The sequence below is a fragment of the Procambarus clarkii genome, chromosome 71 (genome assembly GCF_040958095.1).
Source record: "Procambarus clarkii isolate CNS0578487 chromosome 71, FALCON_Pclarkii_2.0, whole genome shotgun sequence".
Classification (NCBI taxonomy): domain Eukaryota; kingdom Metazoa; phylum Arthropoda; class Malacostraca; order Decapoda; family Cambaridae; genus Procambarus; species Procambarus clarkii.
The window spans coordinates 15,228,783-15,255,271 of record NC_091220.1 but is presented as its reverse complement, the minus strand read 5'-3'; the positions used below and the strand labels follow the sequence as shown (position 1 = coordinate 15,255,271).

The 26,489-nt window shown below is 38.4% G+C and overlaps 1 protein-coding gene across 1 annotated transcript; it reads right to left on the bottom strand.

Moving 5' to 3' along the window:
* Positions 1-1,507: 1,507 nt before the first annotated feature.
* Positions 1,508-25,410, bottom strand: LOC123745565 (myosin heavy chain, muscle). The gene is made up of 22 exons (XM_069312067.1): positions 25,257-25,410; positions 22,271-22,833; positions 21,878-21,905; positions 20,249-20,351; positions 20,050-20,139; positions 19,324-19,486; positions 17,181-17,284; positions 11,688-11,825; positions 11,297-11,566; positions 10,949-11,119; positions 9,335-9,662; positions 8,822-8,874; positions 8,320-8,407; positions 7,850-7,967; positions 7,405-7,522; positions 6,776-7,249; positions 5,556-6,442; positions 5,342-5,420; positions 4,664-4,909; positions 3,323-4,110; positions 2,727-3,180; positions 1,508-2,565 (listed from the first exon to the last, which is right to left on the bottom strand). The coding sequence occupies exons 2-22, from the start codon at positions 22,776-22,778 to the stop codon at positions 1,999-2,001; spliced, it is 5,775 nt and encodes a 1,924-aa protein (XP_069168168.1). The 5' UTR covers positions 22,779-22,833; positions 25,257-25,410; the 3' UTR covers positions 1,508-1,998.
* Positions 25,411-26,489: the final 1,079 nt, after the last annotated feature.

Sequence of the window (26,489 nt, the reverse complement as noted above, 5' to 3'; positions counted from 1 at the left end):
ACTTCTATGAGTAACAGCACACACCAATCTTGTGCATTCTGCTCTGAGCATGTGCATGTGCATGTGACTGAGTGTCTTCAATTTATAAAGGTCATATTTATGGCATTAATGCAAGATTATGGCATAAAATTTAATACCATAGTCTTGGCATTAAATTCCATAATTTTGCTATGTATTTTTCCCTCACATTTCCCCCCATTTCATGATGCAATTTAGTTTTTTTGTATATTCCCAAATGAGTAACCAAATTGATCTCTTAATTTGTTTCTGTTTCATTTTTTTAAATATTTGATCAGCTGCTCAAATGCCTAAAGTGACTTCTGTCCCTCAGAGACTCGTTATATTAAATGAAAAATCTTAAATAACATATTTATTCTTGTATGTAATTATAAAGTCCAATGTCACAAGTTTTGTGGCACCAATTACTGCGTAACATACTAGAAGTAGGATCCCTATATTGTTTCAAGCGTAGGTTAGACATATATATGAATGAGATTGGGTGGATGTAAATAGGAGCTGCCTCGTATGGACCAATAGGCTTTCAGGAGTTAGCTTCATTTTTATGTTCTTAAGTTCGTCTCTTCCTTTTATCTTCTTTTATTGCTTTTAAGTTTTGTCTCCGCTTTGAGGAGTCTTAAGTTTCCCAGTTAATTCCATCACAATCAAAATATCCGTGAATTGGTAATTTAGTTTTTACATTGTGTGATCTCTCTCTCTGATACCCTCTTAAGATAAAATCGGCACACACGTCTTCTCTTTTCAATCTCACGTCCGTAACTGATTGATGAAGATTCAGCCACCCAAAAGGTGGCACGGGCATGGATAGCCCGTAAGTGGTGGCCCTTTTGAGCCATTACCAGTATCAATAGACGATACTGGAGATCTGTGGAGATGCGACTGCACCCTGCGTGACGGGAGATGTCTCCCGTGTGTACTGTACGCGTCCGTAACTCGTCATGCTGTGTTTTTATTAGGTCTTCCCTCCTTCCTTTCCACCTCATCTTCTCTTCTAAGTACTGGAATTCCCTCAGGAAAGAGACCATTCATGATTTACATAAAAAATGCGGTGTTTGAAACTGTTGTTTGATCTGGTTTGATCAGCCACTCACCTTTCAGTTCTTTGTTTGTGTTTATTTAAGTTGGGGGATATATGGTGATTAATTTAACTCTGAAGAATGTAGGTCAAAGGTCACGATTCAGCGTGAAAATTGTGTCGAGTCTGAGAATTGAACTCAGCTAGTTGTGCTTGCGGGGGATTGAGCTTCGGCTCTTTGGTCCCGCCTAATTGTGTTGTCGTGAGGGGTTTCTTGTTGTCTGGGAATGCCTCAGTTCACGTTATTGGAGGCCAAGTGAAGGTCTCGTAGCGTACTTTTCATCTCAAGTGAAGGTCTCCTAGCGTACTTTTCATCTCAACTGAAGCTTGATGTTACTGGCCTTTTAATCTCATAGAACACTGATTGGGTGTTATCTAATTCTTTATAAAACAAGGTTATTGAAAGAATATGAGTGCATCTGTTTTACCAGAATGGTACTAGCTGTAATTATGAATGTCTGTAACATATAGTTACTTTGCAAAGTTTGACAAGCACAGTTTGCCTGTAGATGCAAGTGACATTGCTGTGACTGTTTCATACAGTTGCTTTTTTAACGCATGTGATTTTCGAAGAGCACAGAGGCCTATAGCCACGAGGAAGGTGAATGATATTATTGAACGTCCTGGAAGGAAAACACTAGTTTCCAGTAATTTATAATCAAATAAAGGCTAATAGTTTCTCTTTGTTTACTTATATATATATATTTTTAAATGCATGTTATTGTTTTAAAAATAAAACGGAGTTTGAAAACTGTTCATATAAATCTAAAAACAATTATATAAAAGAGAAATATAGTAAAGTGGTGGGTATTAAGTTCCTTCCAAAAGTTTGTTTGAACTTCAATCTTGCACCTATTACAAGTGATTATACAGCGCAAGTACTTAAGCTATCAAAGGTAAGCTTATTATATTGTACTCTCTATGTACGTTATTAGACTCTGGCTTGCGGTGGAGCGGATTCGATTCTCCGCGTCCTCCAGCTCCTGCTGCGCCTTGCGGTACTTGGCTACGTTCAGAGCGGCTATCTCTTCGGCCTCGTCTATCTGGTGCTTGTAGGACGTGGTTTTCTGCTGCAGCTTATCAACGAAGTCTTGCATCGTTTCGTAAGACTTCTTGTACTCATCTGTCTGGGATGAAAGTTCCTTGATGGTTCTCTCACACTTCCTCAGGTTCTTCTGGGCCTCTGCGTGGGCAACACGCTCGGTGTCCAGTTGTTCTTCCAGATCCCGAACTCGAGTTTCCAGTCTGCCAACGGTAGTCCTTCCATACCCTTCGGCAATGGCTTCACTTTCTTGAACGCGAACTTGCAATTCTCGGACGGTTACTTCCAAGCCCTTGCGTACGCCTTCTTGAACATGGGTGTGTTCTTGTTCGACTCGCAACTCGTCAGCTAGGCGTGCTGCGTCAAGCATCGCCTTCTTCCCTTTATCCTCGTAGTTCCTTGCCTCTTTAGCCAATTCATCCAGGTCGGTCTGTTGTGATGAGGAAAACTTATGTCAGGAAAATGCATTAATTTCACAACACACAGAAAATACAACAATAATGCCTTCGCTATTTACAATTATATATATATATACAACATAATCAATATATATTGTCTAATCCTATACAAGGATGAAACACGCATACTTACACGAAGGGACGAGACTTCGTTCTCAAGTTTTCTCCTTAAGACAGATAGATTATTGTTTTCTGTCGTGAGTTTCCTGACCTGGAGATGAGCATCAGAGAGGTCGGAGTCAGCTTGACGACGACTGCGGTCTGACTGCTCTAGCAGCGTGCGAGCCTCCTCCAGCTCTATACTTAGAGTGTTGGCCTTGCGCTCAGCGGAACTAAACTGTTCACGATAATCAGAAGCGAGGCGCTGTTGTTCGTCGAGACGCTGCTGCAGTTCATGGATTTCGGTCTGATGTTTTTTTAATTGCTTCTGCAGGTTTGTATTTGCCTTATTGGAGTGATCGAGAGCAACTTCCAGTTCACCGATATCTGACTCCATCTTTTTTTTCAGTCGAAGTGCTTCTGCCTTGCTTTTGGCTTCACTCTGAAGGGAAGCTTGTAGGGCGTCAATGGCGCGCTGATGAGCCTTTCTGTAAATAAATATATATGATAAATTATATCAAAGTATGGAGGATGAGCTGAAGTATAACATATGTGATACCATTACAATAACATTATATCAAAGATGTGATGTATGTCAAACATATCACAAGAAACATACACATTACTTACCGGGTGGCTTCAAATTCATCTTCTTTTTCCTGGATTCGTTTTTCAATTTCTTGTCTGACTTGATTGAGCTCATACTGACTACGTGACGTTCTGTTCTCCTCTTGTTCGAGGGCAGCCTCGGCTTCCTCAAGAGCGGCCTGAAGCTCATCTTTCTCGGTTTCAAAACGCTTGGCGCTTTTCTGGGCTTCGATGAGAGCCAGGTAGTTCTGGTTAGTCTGGTCCGTTAGCGTTCTGAGCTCGTCAGAAATACTCTTATTTTCGCGACGAAGGGATTCAAATCGTTCTTGGTTCTCCTCGTACAGGGCGTTAATACGAGAATGTTCATTGGCGTAATTGCGGCACTCCTTTTGTGAAGCATCGAGTTCGCCAGCAAGGTCGTCTACCTTTATTTTCCATTCACCAACTATCCTATCAAAGTTATATTGCCTTTTTTCAGCAGCAATTGCCATGGCTTGAGCTCGATCAACCTCAACCTGAACGTGCTCGAACTCAGAGGTGATACGCTGCCGGTTCTTCTCCAGGTTGAGGTTTTTGAGATTAAGCTCTTCAATCTGCGCCTCTGCTTCGTCAAGGCGGGCGACCAGCTTGAGGCGCGTTGCTTCCAGCTCCTCAGCCTTGGCAACGCCCTCTGACTCGTACTTGGCACGCCACATTTGTGCCTCAGCTGAAGACTTGGAAATTTGACGCATCAAGTCTGATTTTATTTCATTCTCTTCGTCCAGTTGCTCTCGAAGACCTTCAATGTCAAATTCCAGGTTGCGATATTTGCCTAGAAGATTAACACGGTTCTGTGGAATGAAGTCAATGTTTTAACTCTCAAAACATCATAAATACGCAATTGACGCTCTTTTTACACTAATATTTGTTTATGGTGCGTATACGCATTCATATGCACTCTCCTAATTGTGCTAACCTAACAGCGCCTGCAAGACCAAGCGCCTGCTCTGAGGCCTTTATGTATATGATAGATTATTGTCCCCTATTGTGATTATTTCCACAATACTGTTATATTCATTTGTTTAACATTAAAGCTTATGTTAATACTAAACACCCTGTGCTACTCGCACTCATTATTATAAATAACATTTGAAATAAATATCCTGTTTATTCATTTAATATTATTATCGCCACCTGTTTAATACTATTTTATACCAAAATATCGAAATTTGACATATATGTTTGACAATGATAATTATGATCGTTTTAATAGTTTGCGAGAAATATGTGATGTTTATACACGACGACAGTGGGCTGTCTGACGTGTATAAACACGTCTGTCACGACTGACCGTCTGGTCAAGTTGACGGACCTTTTACCAGACCTCGCTGGGTAAAGACTTACCTTGATCTCGCTGTCAGCAAGTCTCTTACTCTCTACGACCTGGTTAGTGAGGGAGAGCTTGAGGGTGGTAAGTTCCGCCACTCTGTGCTCCGTCTCGTCCAGCTGGCGGACGAGGTCGGCGTTCTCAACAGCGAGCTTCTTCCTGGTGGCGTCGTGGTCGCCCAGGGCGCGAAGGGCCTCTTCCAGCTTGAAGCTCGTCTCGTTCAGCTGTTGTGTCAGCTGCTTGTTGGTTTTCTCAGCGTCAGCCTGTGGGATGAATTTGTTAGCATTTTTCTAGCTGATATCTTGGTGGAACAATGTCTGAAATGGGGTTACGTTATCATCTTCGTCTCATTATGTTACGTTACGTTATCATGTTCCCGAAACGCTATGCGTGGCTTTGAAAGATTACAAGGCTTTGTACAAATTACAATCTTATGTAATATCATTAACCCATTGTATCTTCTTGTGAATAAATTATTATTAATATTATCTTATAAGGTATTATAGGAATAGTGGAGTTACCTATATCATTTAAATAATTGTATTTATGTGTCATATATTTTGTATAGATGCATGGAAGTGTATAAGCACGCACATCAATACTAGGCATCGGAAGTAATTCATATAAATGTCAACATTTGGGAAAATCTTTGTGGAGTGAGAATAGCATTGAGGAATGAGGCTGGCAATAAGTACCTTATCTCGGGCGAGGCTACTGAGGCCAGCCTTGGCATCACTTAAGTCGCTCCTCAAGGACTCTTTCTCCTTCTCGTTCCTGTTGGGTGAAGTTATTAAATAAATTAATAACCTTTAAATACAAGAACATAACTCAGAACCTAAAAACCAGAATGGTTTGAGTTATATTCAGAATATATTCTTTGATTCTTTGGTCCTATTCCTATTGACTTGCCTGGCTTTCACCTTGTTGAGAGTGACTATCTGCTCTGACATTTCGGCGACGGCATCAGTGTGTTTCTTGCGGAGAATATTGATTGAAGTGTTGTGTTTGGTGTTGCTCTCCTCAAGGTCTCGGCGGAGCTTAGCCAGCTCAGCCTCCCGCTTTCTATTCAGCTCGATCTGGGCTTCGGTGGCTCCTCCAGCCTCCTCCAGACGACTTGCGGATTCTGAGAGTTCGCGTAGTAATCTGGTCTTCGCCTGTTCAGCCTTGCTGCGTGCTTCACGCTCGTCTATAAGTTCTCGCTCAAGATTTTCAATACGTGTTTGGAATTCTTTGTTTTGTCTGTTGTACTTGGAGATGATTCCATGTTCCTCCTCAACCTTACTTGTAAGCTCGAAAATTTCTTTATCCTTGCGATGAATAGTGTCCTCAAGGTCTTTACGGGAGCGTTCAAGATCAGCGACAGTTTCTTGAGTCAGCTTAAGGTCATTGTCAATTTTGCGCCTTATCTTGTCTCCCTCACCTCGGAGCTGCTTCTCGCGATCAAGAGACTCCTCGAGTTCATCAAGAGTTTGTTCCAGCTTAGTTTTTACGTTGTTGAGATGAGTACATTTGTCTTCGATGCATTGAAGATCTTCAGCCGTCTTCTGATTGCATTCCTGAAGGTGTTTCTTCTCTTTCTTCACTTGGTTAATAAGTTCTTCCTGGTGCGCAATTTCTTCAGCGAGGGTTCTAATTTGATGATCTTTTGCCGCCTTGTCTTGTTCTACTTGATGGGTAACACATTCTTTGTTCTCCAGCTCCTTCTTCAGGGCTTTTAGCTCTTGTTCCATTTCTTTCTTGCTATCGGCAAACTTTTTGCGGGTTTCTTCTTCTTGGCGAAGACGATCTGTGGCATCCTGTAACAATGATTGTATAAATGCACAATAAATGTACGTAAATGATTCTATAAGTGTACATGAATGATTGTATGTACGTTCTCATGCATGAATGATTATAAAGTGTACATGAAAGTAACTTACATATAAGAGAATGTTTTTATTTTTCTGTATCATAGAGGAAATTTGTATATAGTTGAAATTATATTAATATATACATACAATATTATTCGTTCGAATTCACCAATTATTTACATTGTTACTTTGGATTATTATAGTTTTTAGTGTTTCTATGTTTATTAACATGTAATTTCTCAATAATGTTCTTACAAATTTAAAAATAATAACACTCACGTCAAGTTGAGTCTCCAGCTCGGCTTTCTGGCGCTGTAGTTTGGCTTGTTTTTCCAGGTATTCAGACATATTACCTTTGGTGGACTCGAGGGAAAGTAACAGGTTGTTTTTCTCTTCTTGAAGAGCGGCGATGGTGGACTCAGCTTCTTTGCGAAGCCTGGCCTCGGTCTCGTAGTCCGCTAGAGCCTTTGCGGCCTTCTCCTCGAGGGCGCGCATCTCGTCCTCGATACGAGTAACGTTGAGGAGAGGCTTGACCTTTTGCCAAAGGGTGAACCAGGCCCAGGTGCGCATCTTTAGGAAGTTGCGTAGACTGCGCTGGACGACGACAAGGGAGACGCGCTGATCCTGGAGTTTCTTGTATTCCTTTCGCCCGATGAAGCCGCGGACCCAGGCCTGCAGCCAGGATATTATCTTACTCAGGCGGTCGTCACGGATCTCCTCCAGGGTACCCAGCACTCCAGCACGGAAGAAAACCTGAAGAACGTACATAATAAGTAAATAGAAACATGTACATTTATAACGACTTAAAATCAAACTTGCAGTCCAATAAAAATAAAGCACAAACTGTTTAGTATATTGTAGGGCTACGCTACTCTAGATACCCCTTAATGATTCCTAAACAAGTGTACCTTAGTGTTGCCCAGGCGGTAGAGTTCTTCTTCCAGCCCGGCTTTGTCGAAGCAAATTTTGGCGGCTTTTTTGTCGTCAGGCGTCTCACTCATCTCCTTAGAGGCCAGGATCTTGTATCTTTAAAGTGAGAAGCCAGAGAATATTTACGAATGATTCATATTATCCTATTATATCCAATAATGTTTCCTCGTTCTTAAAAGCAATACGAAAATGTTATGTTGACCAAACCACACGCTAGAAAGTGAAGGGACGACGACGTTTCGGTCCGTCCCTTCACTTTCTATTGTTATAATCGACTTGAGAATGGTCCAGGACGGACCGCAACGTCGTCATCCCTTCACTTTCTAGCGTGTGGTTTGGTCAACATATTTCAGCCATGTTATTGTGACTCCTCGTCTGCACAAAAATGTTATAATCTGTGTGTGTGTATGCGCGTCAACTCACCGATGCTTGAAGTCAGGGTACAACATCCTGTTGGGGAAGCCCTTACGACAGATACGGATGCCCTCAAGCACACCGTTACAGGTCAGCTGGTGCATGACAAGACCCGCGTCAATCACACCTGAGTGCAAGAGGAGACGTTACACTGTATTATTATCCTTATAGTCGATAGGGTCCCTCCACAGACATACATATTTGAACTGCACGTATGGCATCCTAGCCGTGAAGTTTTGGTCACGGGAAAATGAAGCTTAAGAATTTTTAAAGAGTTGTAACCAAAAAAATAATAAACTTTTGGGTTATTATTGCCTTACCAAGAAATTTGGTCTCATTGGGCACAGGCCAGTGTTTATATGAGGCTACCTACCTGGGGACTTGGTCTCGTTGGGGACGATACTGTGTTTATATGAGGCTACCTACCTGGGGACTTTGTCTCGTTGGGGACGATACTGTGTTTATATGAGGCTACCTACCTGGGGACTTGGTCTCGTTGGGGACGATGCATCGGATGAAGTGGGGATGAGTGGCGTTGAGGGTCTTCATCAGGTTGTTGAGCTGGTCCTGTAGGTGAGAACGGCATGTCAAGGGTTTATCTGAAGCTAAATCTGAACTCATTTCATGAGTGCACTACAATAATTTCAGTAGATAGCCATATGAAGGACACTTTCTAGACATCTTCTACGAGCATGAAGGAGTTGGAACTAGTGTTACAATGTGTGTATTTACCTATTTGTGCCTGCAAGATGAAGCTGTTTGCATTTGGACTCCGCCTATACAACCGTCGGTTGTCTAATGTACTGACTCTAACCTATTTTTTCTCATATCTGCTCTATATTATAAACTCGTGTGTGTGTATATATATATATTATAAAAAGTAGTACACTGTAATACATTTACTAAAACATGAGAAAACTGATAAGGTGGGCTAATAGCACCTGGAAGCTGGAAGCCTAACGCCAAGCCTCACCTACTCACCCGGTAATTTGAGGAAACTGTCTTGAAAGATCCAGATTTTGCACCTCGACCACCTGAAAGTACAAGAGATGTGTATGATAAATTTCTAATTACTGTACCTTGTATATTCTATTGTATTATTATACTTCGTTTATCCTACCATTATATAGCAGTATTATGGTAATTTATCAGATATATATATATGTTCAAAATCTCTGTGGCAATATTTTGATGTATATGTAAAATAGTAAATATGATTTATGTTTATTTTTAGCATGTACTTAAAAAACACAACAGTATGTATGGTGTGATTTGAATGTCAACAACAAGCGAAGGTCCAGAGACCCTTTTATGACAAATATCAAGGCGGAGACATCAATCTGGGGAAGAAAGAGAAGCCATTTGTTAGTTTTCCGCTCAAAAGCAGTTCCGTGGGTAGTAATCAATTCTATTTTCACCATCAACAAAAGTCCAGAAAAGAGTGAGAGAGAATGTGTGTCACTGGATAACAGTAAATATGCTATCACTTACCACCTTTAGCGTCACCAGTTCCAGACTGTCCAGGATGGTCAGCGAATAGCGTGACCACAAGGGCGTGGGAAGATTTTTTCAGCAGGTCGACGACGGTGTCGTTGACGGGATCCTTGTTCTTCTCCAGCCAACCAGTCAAGTTATACGTGACAGTGCCAGCGTAGTGAACGATGGCAAAGTGGCCCTCGACCTGACCGGCCTTGGGTGGCTTGGGCTTGATGAACACAGGAGATTTTCCCAGGTGATTAGCATTAAGTTTCTCTTGGAAGGATTTGTCAGTGGCTTTGGGGAACATAGACTCTTCCTCCAAGATAGAGAGAATTCCCATTTTCTGTTAAACGTAAAACGTCAGTTAATTATTTTCTCCTAGATAAATATACAAGAGTAGACCTAAATATACATCGATAGTAGGAGTGGTTTCTATATTGAGCAAAGCAGTGGGGTGATCGCTAGCCTCACAGGCTCCATAAGGACTGGCGCCAAGTTAATCCTCACCGGCCAGGATACGAACCCAGACCATATCGCTTGCGAAGCACGGGGCAAGTGTTTACCACTGCGCCACAGAGCTAGCTTATACTTTGCGTGTACAGTCTCTATATATCATTCCTGGAGGATAAGGTTTTACCGTAGGCGGCCGGGGTGGGGCCAAGTTCAGCATCCCCTCTGGTAACGATATGGTATAAATAATAGAAGATCGTGAGGCGTACATGCATCTATTACCCTGTCTACGCTCATAGATAAGTGAGTATAGTTATTTCATAGATCCTATAAACTTGCTGGGATGGCGAAGCCTCATAAAATGTGATGAAGCTTAAAAGTAATTTAAGCTTCTACATAATTTGTCTCTTCTTCTCCTTTCAGATCATTTGTATCCCAGTCAATCTGCCTCATGAATGATGTTTCCAATAACTAGCATCTTTGCTCTCAACATAAGGAAGGATTCAGCCACTTTTTGGATGATATGCAGGCTGTGAATGGAGTTGTTGATTTGGAAGAGAATATGGAGATGCAGCAATGATATGTTGTTCTCTGTCAGATTGGTGGTTGGTTGTATTTGTCTGCCTTACTGGTTGCTTGTGTTGTATTGTCTCAGTCTCTTGCCTTCCAGTGGTGTAGTTTCGTTATGTTCCTTCGTGGTTTGAGAATTTGTTATTTACAGAAAAAAAATCATTTAATTTTTCTTAACTACATTGTAATTACAAATGTCCATGTGTTCCCACGGTCAGACTTCAAACCTTCCTCTATGGTTTTTAGCCTCATGATATTGTCATTAATAACTGCATCCTTGACGTGAGGCTTCCATAATTCTTCTCTCAACTTTTCTACTTCTCTCACTTAGGTTTCTTCTTTGTTCCTTCAAGTAGGAACTCATTTGCGTGCTTATGTTTCACAATTAAATTATAAAATTTAATTTACATATGTAAAATTATATTTAGAGTTTTCATTACGTTCAAAAAATTTTAAGTATAATTTCCTAGTCAACAAAATAATTCACTCCGTGATCGCAATACTAAGTAACTTATGAAATCGTAAATGTTTCCATAACTTGCAAAATTCTTTTATCCCCATGATAAGGTAAATTAACACAAACGTAATTTGAAAGTATAAGGAAGTTACCTTCTCGAAGAGCTCGATGCAGGCTTGTAGGTCCATACCGAAGTCGACGAAGACCCAGTTGATACCTTCCTTCTTGTACTCCTCTTGTTCCAGCACAAACATGTGATGGTTGAAGAACTGCTGCAGCTTCTCGTTACAGAAGTTGATACAGATCTGCTCGAAGCCGTTGTACTGCATATTGAATGAACAGGAAAAAATAGATTGGTTATGAAAAGAATATTTGAAATGTGGAAAATAGAATAAAAAAATATACAAGAGCAGAATTACTGTTCGGTATTATTATTACAATATTTTGAAGCAGTTTTCTTAATGGTATTCTGTTACAGCTCATTATAACTTCTTCCTTACGTCAAAGATCTCGAAGCCAGCAATATCGAGCACGCCAATAAACGACGCTCTCTTCTGACCCGTCTCCAGAGTCTGATTACACTTGGCAACCAGCCACTTGAACACACGGTCGAACAGACCCTTGGCCAGGGCACCGACGGAGTAGTTACACTGATCCACATTCATACCCTTGGCTACGAACTCAGCTCCGACCTTGATCTTGGGCTTGGTAATGCATTTGTACAGATCAGCGCCCTCAACGCCTAGCAATTTGGCGACTTTGTCACCAACCTGGTGGAGGAAAGCAAAACAGCTATGATTATTTAGCATTTTCTCCAAGTAGGTAAATGTAACCTTGTTATTATTGGATGAAATGACATTATATGTAAAACAACTACGTTATGGGGATTACCTCAGTGCCGTCAGGTTCGGCCTGTTCCTCGCGACCCCTCTGCTTGAACTTGACTTCACCGAAGTGCATGACTGATGCGGTGACTTTGTAGACTTGTTCAACCTCTTCGGGGGAGAAACCGAGAACGTCGAAGGCATCCTGTAACAGATGAAGAACCACATTGGTGTCTTACAAATTATCGAAGCTCCTCTCTGTGTGACGTAGGTCCCACACACATCTATCGTGTTCGCTGTCTTTGCATACTAAGCTGCACATACACACAACACAGAATTTTCACATACTGAGATGCTAGGCTATGTCGATTGTTAGAGGCTCGTACAATGGAAAAATGTATATATATTAATGATAAAAAACAATATATTATGACAGAAAAGGTGATGACAAAATAAACTATATTTTATGTATACATTGATAAAAATGCAACGAGTTTTACATTTAAAGGCTCTTCATAATGTGAGGCCATCGACGTATTCAATGATCGTAAGGTGAGGTCTCTGATATGTTTAGTGGTTCCTCATGAAGTGGGGGTGCCTCAGAGGTATTCAGTGGTTCCTATTACGGTTAGGTCTCTGGTATATTTAGTGGTCTCTCGATGATGTGGGGGCCTCAGCGGTATTTAGCGGTCTCTCAATCATATATAATGCGAGGCCCTTAACTGCTAGTTGTTTTCTCTCACATAAGCACAAATTTACCCCAAGGGAATGCTTTTGGAAAATAACAACTACAAATTAAATGTAGTTTGTCTCTATCATGTACATATAAGAAGTTAAACAAAATTAAAATTATATAATATCAGTAATCGTCTGACAATGTTTACAAGTGTTGGCGGGAAAACTCGCGGAGGAATATCCTCACTGACTCTGCTTAGAAAAGAAGTTTTACTATTTTGCCGTCCATCTTTAGAACGTGTGAGCGATTCTGGAGATCTTGGTGGCATTGGGAATATGCTGGTGCACTTTGAGAGAGAGTTAATAACGGCATTTGACGCCAATAGCACGGGAACTACTTGATCGGTGAGCCCAGAGCGGTGATGCAACTCCTCGGGGATGGCGGCCGTTCAGACGTCAGTGTTTTGCGTCAGTTGACGTCTGTCTACAGTCAGTATTACAGGGTGAGTTGACGCCTGTCTACAGTCAGTATGATAGGGTCAGTTGACGCCTGTCTACAGTCAGTATGATAGGGTCAGTTGACGCCTGTCTACAGTCAGTACGATAGGGTGAGTTGACGCCTGTCTACAGTCAGTATGATGGTTGAGTTGACGCCTGTCTACAGTCAGTATGATGGTTGAGTTGACGCCTGTCTACAGTCAGTATGATGGTTGAGTTGACGCCTGTCTACAGTCAGTATGATGGTTGAGTTGACGCCTGTCTACAGTCAGTATGATGGTTGAGTTGACGCCTGTCTACAGTCAGTATGATGGTTGAGTTGACGCCTGTCTACAGTCAGTATAATGGTTGAGTTGACGCCTGTCTACATACTAGGCCTGAGGATCTGTTAGTTTTTCATCGTGACCTCTGCAAAAATAATAGTGCAAAATGGGAACTTTTGGAGAGGCCAACGGTTCATTTCTGTACGTTCGTCGAAATACATGGTAAAATCGATAGGAATTTCTGAGTGGGTAAACAAAATTTATAATGTATATCACGAAAATTCTTTTTAAACGGGCTTCATTCAGTGGCATCCTGTACAATAAGCGTTGAAGCCTCATCTGAACCAAACAGCCTAGTGCTTATACTTGCACTCACAGCCTAGTGATTATACTTGCACTCACAGCCTAGTGCTTATACTTGCACTCACAGTCTACTGCTTATACATGCACTCACAGCCAGTACTTATACCTGCACTCACAGCCTAGTGCTTGTACTTGCACTCAAAGCCTAATTTTTATACTTGCACTCAGTCTAGTGCTTATTCTTACACTCACAGCCTAATACTTATACTTACTCTCACAGTCTAGTGCTTATACTTGCACTCACAGCCAAGCGCTTATACTTGCACTCACAGCCAAGTGCTTATACTTGCACTCACAGCCTAGTGCTTTTACTCGCACTCACAGGTTTGGGTTTCTATTTGTACTCACAGCCCAGTGCTTCTACTTGCTCTCACAGTCTAGCACTACTTACAGGGTAATTCTTAGTATTTCCACAACATTACCACAACACAAAGCCCATTCATTATACGTTCCCTCACAACGTAGTACATTTACTACCATTTACAGACTAGTATTTGTACTTCCATTCAAGTGTAGTCGGTTCTCGTATCATATATTCGTAGTAGTAATTGAACGTCCATTTCCAGCTTGATAAAGTCCATTACGGGCTCACCATATTCCGTGGTACTTGGAGAATTTTGTTCAGAGTAGCTGAATCAAAAGTAACATCCAGCTTGATATTTCAAATTCCATTCACAACCTAATATATATTTCCGTTCATAATGTTGCACTATTAGTACTACAAATCACATTTTTATTCACCTAGTATATCTGCTTCCTTTAGAAACTTAGTATTTCTACTTCTGTTGGTATTCATCAGTTCACTTCCAATCTCATCCTGCGTTCATTCTCATGCTAGTACTTCTACTCATGCTAGAACCTTGTAGAGGTTCAGAGGTTAGATTATCTGCTTCCATTCACAGCTTATTACTTCTGAGTTTTGCGGTACAGGTTATATAAATCTCTTATACAACACATTATATCCACTTCTATTCACAACTTACTAATACTCCTTATATTCAGACTAATTTTTTGTACTTCATTCGCAGCATAATTCTTCAACATATACACTGTTATAGGAGAGTATATAATCATCACAATTGGGGAACTGCTTTGTTATTATTTGGTATAAATAGTTCGGGTAATAAAACTATACCAGTTTTTATTGATCATTAGAACAAAATGTAGTATTTGCACGCTCGAGTTTTGTCCGTTATTAATTAGCATTGTAATGATGGAAATTAAAATACACGTAGAAACATTAAAACATATCTTAGAACAAAATATATCTGATATTCATTTCTTGTTTCTCTTAAGACACTAAGGTTTATAGGGTTCATAACGCTATAAATAATAATTATTTGTCATGAGCAGAAATTGTCATCGTGATATGTCATTTAAAATCCTCTATTTCACCAAAATTTGTCCTGATCATTGGCTATTTTGAAAGCAATTTTATAATCATATAATGTAAGTATATTTGTTTTGTATTCACTAATATAATATTACTTTATTCATGATGTCAATTTTTTTATTCATTACAGCAACATTACATCTGTGCCGTTCAAATTTACAAAACTATACAAACAGTTTTTTTTGTCTGTAAAATGCAAGTTAAGCTGTTACGTTACTACTCTTGAAAAAGATTCCCTAAATCAACTTACCATATTGTAAAATAATTTATTAAATAATAATAGTGCCAATGATAATTTAATTGTTGCTCCATCCATACCAGGTGAACAAGTATAACTTGTGCACCTTCCTGTGCAGGTCAGTGTTCAATCCTCGACCGTCTACGTGGTTGGGCACCAGTCCTTCCCTCCGTCCTATTCTCAAATCCTTATCCTGACCCCTTCCCAGTGATATATAGTCGTAATGGCTTGGCGCTTTTCCCTGATAATTATCTTCCATTGCACACCTTCTAACCTTACCTGGTGTACATAAGTTTTTTCCCTATTCATACTTGGTTACTTGGTTTAACTATGAATTGCCTCATATCTTCACAACCTGGTAAACATCATTTTTGCCCCTCTAATACCTGGTTACCAGGTTTAGATAATATTTGCTCTTGATCTCCGCTCACCGACTAATATTCCTTACTTAGAATTACTACTAATTCTTCTATCTTTGCCTCATAGTAAGATTATTTTTTCCACTGTCATCCCTTTTCATTTGGTGTAGGTAGTTTGTGCCTTTTCCATATTTGCTCATCTGGTATAGGTGAGTTTTGCTTCTTTCATTCATACTCACCTGATATAAATAATATTTTCTCCTTCAGTCCCTTATCACTTGGTGTAGATAATTTGAACTCCATTCTTAATCACCTGGTATATGTATTTTTCCCCTTGCTCGCCTGGTATAAATAAGATTTGCCATTTCCTTTCATACTTATTTAGGATAGACCGTCTTTGCCCTTTTTATCCATATTCACAAGGTATAGAAATGTAGATCATCCTTAGCCCCTTATGATATATACATAATTTTTTTCCTTGTATACATTGTATAGATATTTCTTTTTGTTTGCTCTTATTTCTACTTACCTGATAGAGATAATTTGTATTCCTTGCATCCTTGTATACCAGGTTTAGATAAACAAATTTGTTTGCCCCATCCAGGGTCAAGGAATATAGTGTAGTATGTTTTGTGCATTCTGTTCCTTGTCGTGAGATACAGATATAAATATAACTCCAGCTGTTCCCTCTTAGTACAGAAGCGTTGCCTGCTTTAAAAGTCTAAGAAATATTCTAAACACTATGCAGCTGCTCATTTGGAATTTTTTTTTGCCGGGATGTTTGTTGTTATTTATATACGAGATGAGGTACTCGGCTGCGTCCGGGTCTCTCAACCAGCCTTTCCCATCTGTTATTTCTCTCCCCCTACTCTCCCCCCCTATCCCCTCTTTCCATCTTTAATTCTCGCCAATATCCGCCCTCATCCCTCTTCCCCTCTCTCTTCATTCCTCTCCGCCATAACTTCCAATCTCTCTCCCTCTCTATCCCGTCCCCTCTCACCTCTCCTTTCCTTTCCACCAACATCCTCCTCTCTCTCTCTCTTCCCCTCCCCGCCGCCCCTCCTCTCCTTTCAGTCCCCCTATCCCACAGCCCTCCCCCCTCTTCCCACTCTCCCTTTCCCCTTTCCCTCCCCCTCTCACCCTCTCTTCCCACTCTCCCCCTCCCCTCTCTCTCACCCCCTCTTCCCACGCCCCTATTCCCCCTCTCACCCTCTCTTCCCACTCTCCCCCTCCCCCTCTCACCCTCTCTTCCCACTCTCCCCCTCCCCTCTCTCTCACCCCCTCTTCCCACGCCCCTATTCCCCCTCTCACCCTCTCTTCCCACTCTCCCCCTCCCCTCTCTCTCACCCCCTCTTCCCACGCCCCTATTCCCCTTCTCTCCCCATCACCCCCCCCCCTCCTATTTCACTCGGGTAAACGCCAGGAGTAAGCATCAAACTATGGTTTCCACAACCCGTAATTTTATTTCAGACCTACCAATCGCAAGAAGGAGGGGGGTTGAACACTTAAGATGCAGATATTTCTTAAAGTTTATGGCACTTAGGCTGACTCCGACTATTCTATGGCAATCATATAACCCCAAATTTCCTGTGTAAATACCCAAGTGTAGTTACACGATGAAAGCTACGCTCGTGGTGTACCGTCTTACCAGCACTCTTTGTCATATAACGGAAATGGGTGAGGCTTGCCCCAAACGTCTGGCTTCCTAGTTCGGACAGCCACATAAACATTCTATTTTACAGATACGGGCAACTTTTAGGTAGGTACTCACATGACAGAACTGCATGTCCTCGGCGTCATCAATGGAGGGGACGGTAACCTTGCCTTGAGACACGTAATGGTAATCGTAGATGTCGTTGCTTAGATAGCATGAGGCTGTTAAGGCGAGGAAGAAAGTTCAGTATTAGCATTTAATCACTTTGGATTATATTCAAAGGGCTGCATAATATATATATATATATATATATATATATATATATATATATATATATATATATATATATATATATATATATATATATATAATATATATAATATATATATATATATATATAATATATATATATATATATATATATATATATATATATATATATATATATATATATATATATATATATATATATATGTCGTACCTAGTAGCCAGAACGCACTTCTCAGCCTACTATGAAAGGCCCGATTTGCCTAATAAGTTAAGTTTTCATGAATTAATTGTTTTTCGACTACCTAACCTACCTAACCTAACCTAACCTAACTTTTTCGGCTACCTAACCAAACCTAACCTATAAAGATAGGTTAGGTTAGGTTAGGTAGGGTTGGTTAGGTTCGGTCATATATCTACGTTAATTTTAACTCCAATAAAAAAAAATTGACCTAATACATAATGAAATGGGTAGCTTTATCATTTCATAAGAAAAAAATTAGAAAAAATATATTAATTCAGGAAAACTTGGCTTATAAGGCAAATCGGGCCTTGAATAGTAGGCCAAAAAGTGAGTTCTGGCTACTAGGTACGACATATATATATATATATATATATATATATATATATATATATATATATATATATATATATATATATATATATATATATATATATATATATATATATATATATATATATATATAATTATATATATTGGGCTGCATAACTGAAAACAGTCTTAATAAAGGTGACAAGAATTTAGTAAAGGTATTCAGAAATGAATTTTGTAAGAAAGAGTGAGTGGGGTCTTAGAACGTCGTATAGTTCGAAGTATTGAGAAAAGTGAGTGGGACCTTAGAACATCATATAGTCCTCATGGTGTCAAAATCTTCAATTCATCGTGTTGATCTGGGAGTTTCTCACTCAGCTTGAGACACGGAATGACAGCTCTGGTCAAATGGTCAAAACTGCGAGTAAATATTATGTATTGTACTCAACAATTGGTTAAAATATCGATTTATTGTCACATTATTCGTCGATATTTTAACTGGTTAAAATAATTTTAGGTGTCTACTTAAAGTGAATCACATAATTGGTGGGCTCACCTTCATCGACCAGGGAGATTGTTTTCTTGATCTCTGTTATAAGCTGTAATTTAAAAATAAATGTTTACTATTAACAAGAATGTAAATGTATCATAAAATAAATTTTCCTATCGGAAAAAAGTCATGATTTCTTGTATTACCTGTTGGTAAGCAAAACATCTGATTCGAATTCACGGTTAGATATCATAAACGCGTTTGTATTTTAGTAAATATTAAACACACGCCGTTTACCGTTCACTGTTTCTTCGTGAATGTGGCAGACTTAAACAACGACTCAGCCCGATTTTGGTTTATTTAGTTTCGTAAAAGTGCAGCTACTAGACCCTTTACATGTGACATTACGTAGCCTAGTATTGTTGTAAATATCATGAAGGGTCAAATCAGGGTCCACAGCTAATTTAAGTTGTAATATTTGTTGATAGCTACCGTTGCACAGAATCTTAAGTTTACATCCGGTAGGCTATTATTCATTTTATATGAAACTAGTCGAAAATGCTGTTAAAAAAATATTGCTACAAATTCCTGCTTTCATTCGTCACAACAATATAAAATATACATTGAAGTGAATTTTATGCTTTCAAATACATTGTTTTTTGTTTATAATTAATGTTTTAATTTTGTTATAAAATGTTTATTATATTTTTAATTCAAGCCACTGTTGTACATAGGCACAGTCTTGTAAATTATTTATATACACCGGAAAATAAACGTATCATCTCGTCTTAAGATGATTTAGGCCTTTATTTTTATATTTATATATATACACATTAATTTCAGAAATTTTCTAGTTCTTTCAAAGTCACGTACCTGCTGACGATTGTATGTAACTTGTGACTGACATATGTACATTTGTTTCTATTAATATTTTCTACAAACATACTTACGTTTGATTTGCGGGATCTGGTCGGACATCATCTCGTAGAAGATATGGTAGGCGCGCTCAAGAGGCTGCTGGGAGATGACACGAGCCTTCTCCAGCAGGTAGACCTCAATGTCAGCACCGGCCAGCTTGCCGTTAGGTTGGAAATGGATCCGGATGAACTTGCCCTATAAAAAAATATGATCATATCGTCATAAAAGGAAGTTTGTTTTAAGTTTTATATATATGAAAGCAAATATTACAAAAGGTATCTTAGCCGTTGTATTTAAGTTGCTAAATTTATTAAAATGCAAGCGGTGTGAGCGAACTTATCAATGGGAATATGAAAGGTGACGTGGTATATATATATATTACTCCAGTACTGTGACATGGTATACCAGCCATGTCATGGCTGGTATACCAGTCATCGACAAGCAACAGATATTGAAAATATTGGCGCCATTTGTGAATGCAAGTTATTTAGACAAAATCGTATAATCAGCTAAGGTGGTTCATATTCAGTGCCTAATTGAGTTTTAACAGTAGGCTTGAGATAAAACAGTCTAGCATAGTTTACTATTTTGTAAAGTAGTAAATAACACATGTAAATAAATAAATAAAGCAATTAATAACACAGGTCCTGTTCACAAAATTAAATCCATTAAATTAAAGCCTTAAAACACCAGAACAAAGTATCAAGTATTAACTAATCGAATTTGTGCCCTGAGATTTAGCTTTATAAATTACTCACGAAGCGGGATGAGTTGTCATTTCGAACGGTCTTGGCGTTACCAAAGGCTTCCAGGACAGGGTTGGTCTCAACAATTTGGTCCTCGAGATTCTGAAAGGGTAGTTATAATCATTTCTGGGAAGTATAATTTTATATTCAAGCAAATCATAATTTAACAGATAAATACACCTTAAACGATAAAAAATAAAATCACGCTTACCTTCTTGGTCTCTTCAGCTTTCTTCTTGGTGGTGGCGCCGACGTTGGCGAAGTAGGAGAGCACCTTCTTGGTGTTCTCAGTCTTGCCGGCACCAGACTCACCACTGTATTGAGGAATATGTATATTATATATATTGAGAAATATATATATATGCGTGTGTGTGTGTGTGAAAATCACGAAAATTAGCATGTGATGAAAAATGTGACAGTGTCAGACCACGGAGGAAGGAATTCCTGTTTTAATTCTTCCTCCGTGGTCTGACACTGTCAGACCACGATATATATATATATCGTGTGTATATATATATATATATATATATATATATATATATATATATATATAGAAATATATATATATATATATATATATATATATATATATATATATAAATATATATATATATATATATATATATATATATATATATATATATATATATATATATATATATATATACTTGTATATATATATACTTGGCCGGAAAGCGGCCAAGTCACGTAAATACAGAGACCTAGAGCACCACTACAATTTTGTCCCCATTGCCTCAGAGACACTTGGTGCCTGGGGTAAAAGTGCTGCTAGCTTTTTGAAGGAGTTGGGGTCTAAGCTAATCGAAACAACTAGAGACCCTAGAGCTGCCAGTTTTCTTTTTCAGCGCCTTAGTGTGGCAATCCAGAGAGGAAATGCTCACTGCATCCATGCTTCATGCCCGCCATCTGAGGAGCTGGAAGAGCTGTACAACTTGTGACAAGCAGCCTTGCACCCTGCATGTAATCAATATTGTAACTTTTTTTGTGTAATGACATTTTCAAATAAAGTTAGATAAATATACACACATACCAAAAGAATAGGGGTGGTAGGAGAAGAAAATATCAAAGTGTTCAGTGAGGATCCACAAGGTCTTCTCTGAGTACTCTTTATTTTCTTCTCCGAGGCTATGGGTCCCTACACTTGCACCAGAGGTGGTACCCCTTCTATATATATATATATATATATATATATATATATATATATATATATATATATATATATATATATATATATATATATATATATATATATATATATATATATAAAATGGATACTGTGAGTAGGTATCGGGCATTAGTTTAAACACAAGAATATAGAACCGATTTGTGAGCAAGAAACCTTTTGACAATGTTACAGATTTCAGCTAAAATCTAATTTAACATTATTTTTCTATATATATAAATATTTAGACTTCTGATAAATTATTAACATAATTACATACAGATAACAAAATGAATACATATGTTTATATTTTAGTTAAAAGAAAAAAAGATGTTAAAACTAACAATACTAAAAAATAAATAGTTGGTAATCACAAATTTCATTAAATTAATTTATTAAAAGTTACTTATATAGGTATTAATGAAACTTTGTCAAAATAAAATATAAAATATATGACATATCAGACATTTGAAGGGACGGATGTCTTCTTATTATAGTATTACTTAATAAATAGGGGGAACTTTTACTGTATATATGTAATAAATGGGGGCAGGGGAACTATTACAGTCTACTTGTGAATGGGGGGGAGGAAAATTATTAGAGTACAGTTCTGGAGTAATTATTAAGGTCGAGATTAAACTACCATATTATACTTACGTAATCAGCATAGATTGATTTTCACCAACTGGAAAAATCCCAAAATATAGCATGTTTAGAAGTTTTATAGTTAATTTTTAATAATATCTGTTTACATAACTAAATAACTTGTTAAAAAACTATTTTTGCTCGTAAGATTTGTTCATTCATATAAAAGAATACGTAAAATAAATTTAATATGAAAAATAACTTTTAGCTATTCAGATAAAGTATAATAAGTACGAAAAATATATTTTGCACCGTTCTTAAAAATATAATATTTGCATATTTATGATGTTTTCTTAACGCTTAAGATCATTCATTTTGAAATTTCATCACTGATCATATTTCACAAGAGTAGATCTTAAATATTTTCAAATGACAGTATAACACGGCCTAGCATTATGTACTTACGTTGAATCATGTTCATGTAGGCGCCGTCGGCGATAGCGAAGAGATGGGGAGGCACTTCGTTACGCCTCTTGCCCTGGTAGATCTTGACCACGCGGTTGGTGTAGATGGGGTAGCGCTTGTAGGGGTTGATGGCGATACAGAAGAGACCGGAGTAGGTGTAGATGAGCTTAGCGATGTATCGGGACTTCAAGTTGTACAGGACGGAGGCATCGTTCAAGTAGGTCAAGTTGGACATGTCCTCGCATTTCTCGTACTTGGGAGGGTTGACCTGATCAACAAGATCCTTCTTCCAGTTCTTGGTCTCTCCTCCCGCGTAAACAACAATGAGATCGCCCTTGTTGCCCTGGATCTCCCCCTCGATGAAGCCCTCCTTGTCACTAGGGACCCAACACGACTTCTTAGGGTCATAAGGCTTAGTCGAGTCCTGCATTTTCATTTCCATTGAAATGTACAAAAACTCTGAGGGGTCGGGGTCGGGACCCGTGCTCTTCTTCACGTGGCCGGGCATGTTGGTGGTGGGTGCCTGAACTTGTCAACTACTGATCACTCTTGCGGGATTTGACCTTTAATATAAAAGGAATAGTTAGAATCACTTAATTCATAGTATTTGTGCGTCTGTATGTTCGTTGTATAGATGCATGTATATATATATATGTATAGATTTGTGCATAGGTGTAATCATTCACATAGCTAGCACCATGTGGCACCACCTTTCGAATATTTTGTAGTTTCATCTTATCCTCCTGAAATAATGGTACTAATAGCAACTATTTGGTTGAAAGTACCAATATGTTGTGATAGACCACCAAAAAGTTCACTTGAACTTTTAATGTTATAGAATTCGGAAAAATAAAAGTTAAAAAACAAACTTAGGCTTCCCTATGAAGCTTATTGCACATATCGTATATGAAAAGTATTAGGCCAAAGATATTGTGTATTTGGCCTAGGATTACTAAGAGGTTTTTTAAAGTTAGGTTTGGTTCTATATGGTGAGATAACAAAAAAAATTTGGTCAAATTAAACAATACAAAAATAAACTTTTTGGTGATAATCAAACCACACAACAATGGATTGTTTGTTTACTTAAGCAATTGTAATTATTCAATTGACTGGACTAATTCATGGAAAATTGTAGTGTCAATCAGTGAGTGAATATCCATTTAAAACAAAAGTAGTGAATTAGATAATGTAGATCCAGGAATATATAAATTGGTAAGATTTGCATTAAGTATAAAATTATGTTAAAAATAATCATATGTGTAGTACATTTCAGAATTAGGGAATAGCCTATCCCCATTCAATCATATCACTTCCATTATTCGATATTTTGTTTATGAATCTTAATCAACTCATGTGTAAGGGGGATTATATAATCCCAAACTCTGTTTTCTATATGTATTCTTTGGTAATGTGTTGAAACCCAAAGCCGTTCAGAATTTCCGTTGATTTTTTTCCTACGTGGATGCTTACGCATAACCAAATCACGTGTTTTGTGTAAACAGAAGACGAGGATTAGGGGAAGATTAAGGTGAGAAGGTAATGGGAGAGGAAGAAGGGTGAGGGCTAATTGGTCCCCAGGAAGGTAGTAGTCGTAGAAGAGCAGTAGAATAATAATGAGAAACAGGAGTACCATGTACGTGTATCAGGCTTTCCATTGAAACATAATTGAAGGAGTTTTAACACAGTAAAATTAAAGTTGTTCAATTTCAATCGAACTTTACTTGCTAGTTGTATATGAAAAGGGCTTCAACTGGTCCAAGTCTCAGCATCGTAGCATAAATAGGAAGGGAGAAAAAATATATTGAACTATGTTTCAAAAAATTTCCAAAATGGTCAAAAATTAACGCCAAACACAAGTGACAACTGAAATTATATCTATGACTAAGTAATCACAATAGCATATAATAAAGTGTTTTAATAATTAGTTTTATGCCCCAAAAAATGTTAAAAACTACAAAATATTAGATTTTTTCTCAATTTTTTTTTATCGGGCGATTTGCATGAAACGTATACACCTTACGGAACGTAAGCCTATCTGTAGGGTTGCCAATTTAGGAGGAAATTGGTTAATGTCAACCTCAACCACGGGTGTCAGAATCTGTGGCTTTATTTATTGTCATTTATTGTCGAGTAACATAAAATTTCTAGTCCTAAATTTCTAAAAATTTCCTATTTCATTTTGAATTCAATTTATATGAAACTTACACGTTATATGTAGAGTTTACGTCACTACAATCTCTCTAAAACACTTTATTCCTAAGTTCATTTATTGATTTTATAAATATTTGCAAACATGAAATATTGGCATAAATTTTGGGGGAAATTTGACTGTATTAGTAAAACTAAACATATTTTGGATAATCCGCTTAGACAAATCCTTTATTATATGCTAATGTAATAGAAGAGTGTCATATAAATGATTTCATTTGAAACTTGTGGACTTATTGAAAATGTGAAAAATTAGTTGAATTTTCCCCCCCTTCCCCCTTTCTATTTAGGATGCGATACTGAAACTTGGACCAATTGCAGCCTTTTTTATATTCAACTAGGAAATAAAGTTTGATTGAAATTGAACAACTTTTATTTTATTGTAATATGGCCCCTGAAGGTATATCATCCTCCAGTGATAGTGATGGACAATTATATATGTGTATATGGACGACTGATAATGAAAGTACTTAATCTTCCCCTGTCACCCTCCTTCCCTCAATAAAAAAGTACCTATTATTCAAATTTATTATACTCCTTTATCATAAAATTAATATTCGTAAAGGATCACCGTTTTTACGCATGCATGAAGTATTTGAGCACCAGAACTACGTTACGGTCTTAGGCTCCCAAAAAATAGTTATAGGCCTTTTGCATTTCCGACACTATAATTTACCCCATCACACGAAAGTCACTTCACATGAGTATTAGTCTTTCGGATGTCAGCAAACGATATACCACAATAATGTTCTAATTTCATCAGATACGCTTGACTTACGAGCTTCACTGCACCGCTCCGAACGCACCACCACCACTGCAAGCACCAACCGAAGGACGTCTGAAGCAGTCTGAAGGCGCTTTTACCAGGAAAGGTGAGTGCTGGGAGGGTTTTAGCTTGCAGCAGGCAAGAATAGCACCGGGCGGACGCACTGACCATCGCGCTTGAAATACATCCAATTTGGCAAACCAACGTAATCACAATAGAGGAATGCAGCGATAATTCCCTTCTGAAACAAATGAACTTATGGCAAAACACTTCGGCAGATAACTCTAGCGTTCGCTGTGGACAAAATGTTTTAACCTTTGTGGTTTATTATAATTTTTAAATGTAAATTTGATTTTTGTTGTCGCTACGCGTAAATGTTGAGGGCATACAGTGTTGCCCAAGTTCATTCGTCCGTACGTTACTTTATTTCCGTATAGTTAGTAATTAAAAGCTTGACGCTTCTTTATTCGATGTAGTGAACTCTTCTCTTGGAATGCATTTCAAACACATCTTCCTGCCATAGTCGCCTTTTTTGCGGACCGTTTCCGGAAAGTATGATTTGATGCTTTCTTCCGAATTGGACTAAAGTTACACATTGCCACACGACCATCATTTGTAAATGTATATAAAGCGTATCTATTCATATGTAGACATTAATTAGTCGAGTTCAATTATAGCATTTCTAGAGTGATGAACAAAATTAATTGTGCTTGGGTCTCAGAGTATATTTTGCTTAATTCTCGACTCGCCACGATCGGGGATCCCAGGTTCGAATCCTTGGTGGAACAGAAATGGTTGGGCACGTTTCTTTTCACCTAATTTCTCTCTTCACATAGCAGTAAATAGATGCGTAGGAGTTAGACAAATGTTGGGCTTGTATCCTGGATAGGGTCAGTAATCAGCCAGTTCTCGCGAGCGTTCCCAACGTCAAGAAACAGTCGTTTTAAAGTGCCCTTATCCTAACCTTCCAGAGGACCCACGAACAGAAAACTGAACATTATGTCAGTTTCGCGAGCCACTACCATCTTCTAGTTATACCTTTGGTAAAGTATGTCAAAATGCGACGTGCAATTAGGATGGGTTGCAGTACAGCACTGTAGTTCGACCTAGAGGTGCTGCGATACAAGCCTATTTATTGATGCAAAACGTTCACTTTTTGGTTGTCCATCATTACATAATGGTAGTTTCTATCTGTATAGTTACTGTAAGTACTTTCATTTTAGGAGGCTTGGCTGATTATATAAT

Excerpts from the sequence above, each read along its gene's own strand:
- LOC123745565 (XM_069312067.1), bottom strand. The coding sequence starts at position 22,778 with ATGCCCGGCCACGTGAAGAAGAGCACGGGTCCCGACCCCGACCCCTCA. Across the intron at positions 8,875-9,334 it reads TGGAACTGGTGACGCTAAAG|GTGGTCGAGGTGCAAAATCT; the intron begins GTGGTAAGTGAT and ends TTGTACTTTCAG. Across the intron at positions 2,566-2,726 it reads ACGAAGTCTCGTCCCTTCGT|ACCGACCTGGATGAATTGGC; the intron begins GTAAGTATGCGT and ends TCATCACAACAG.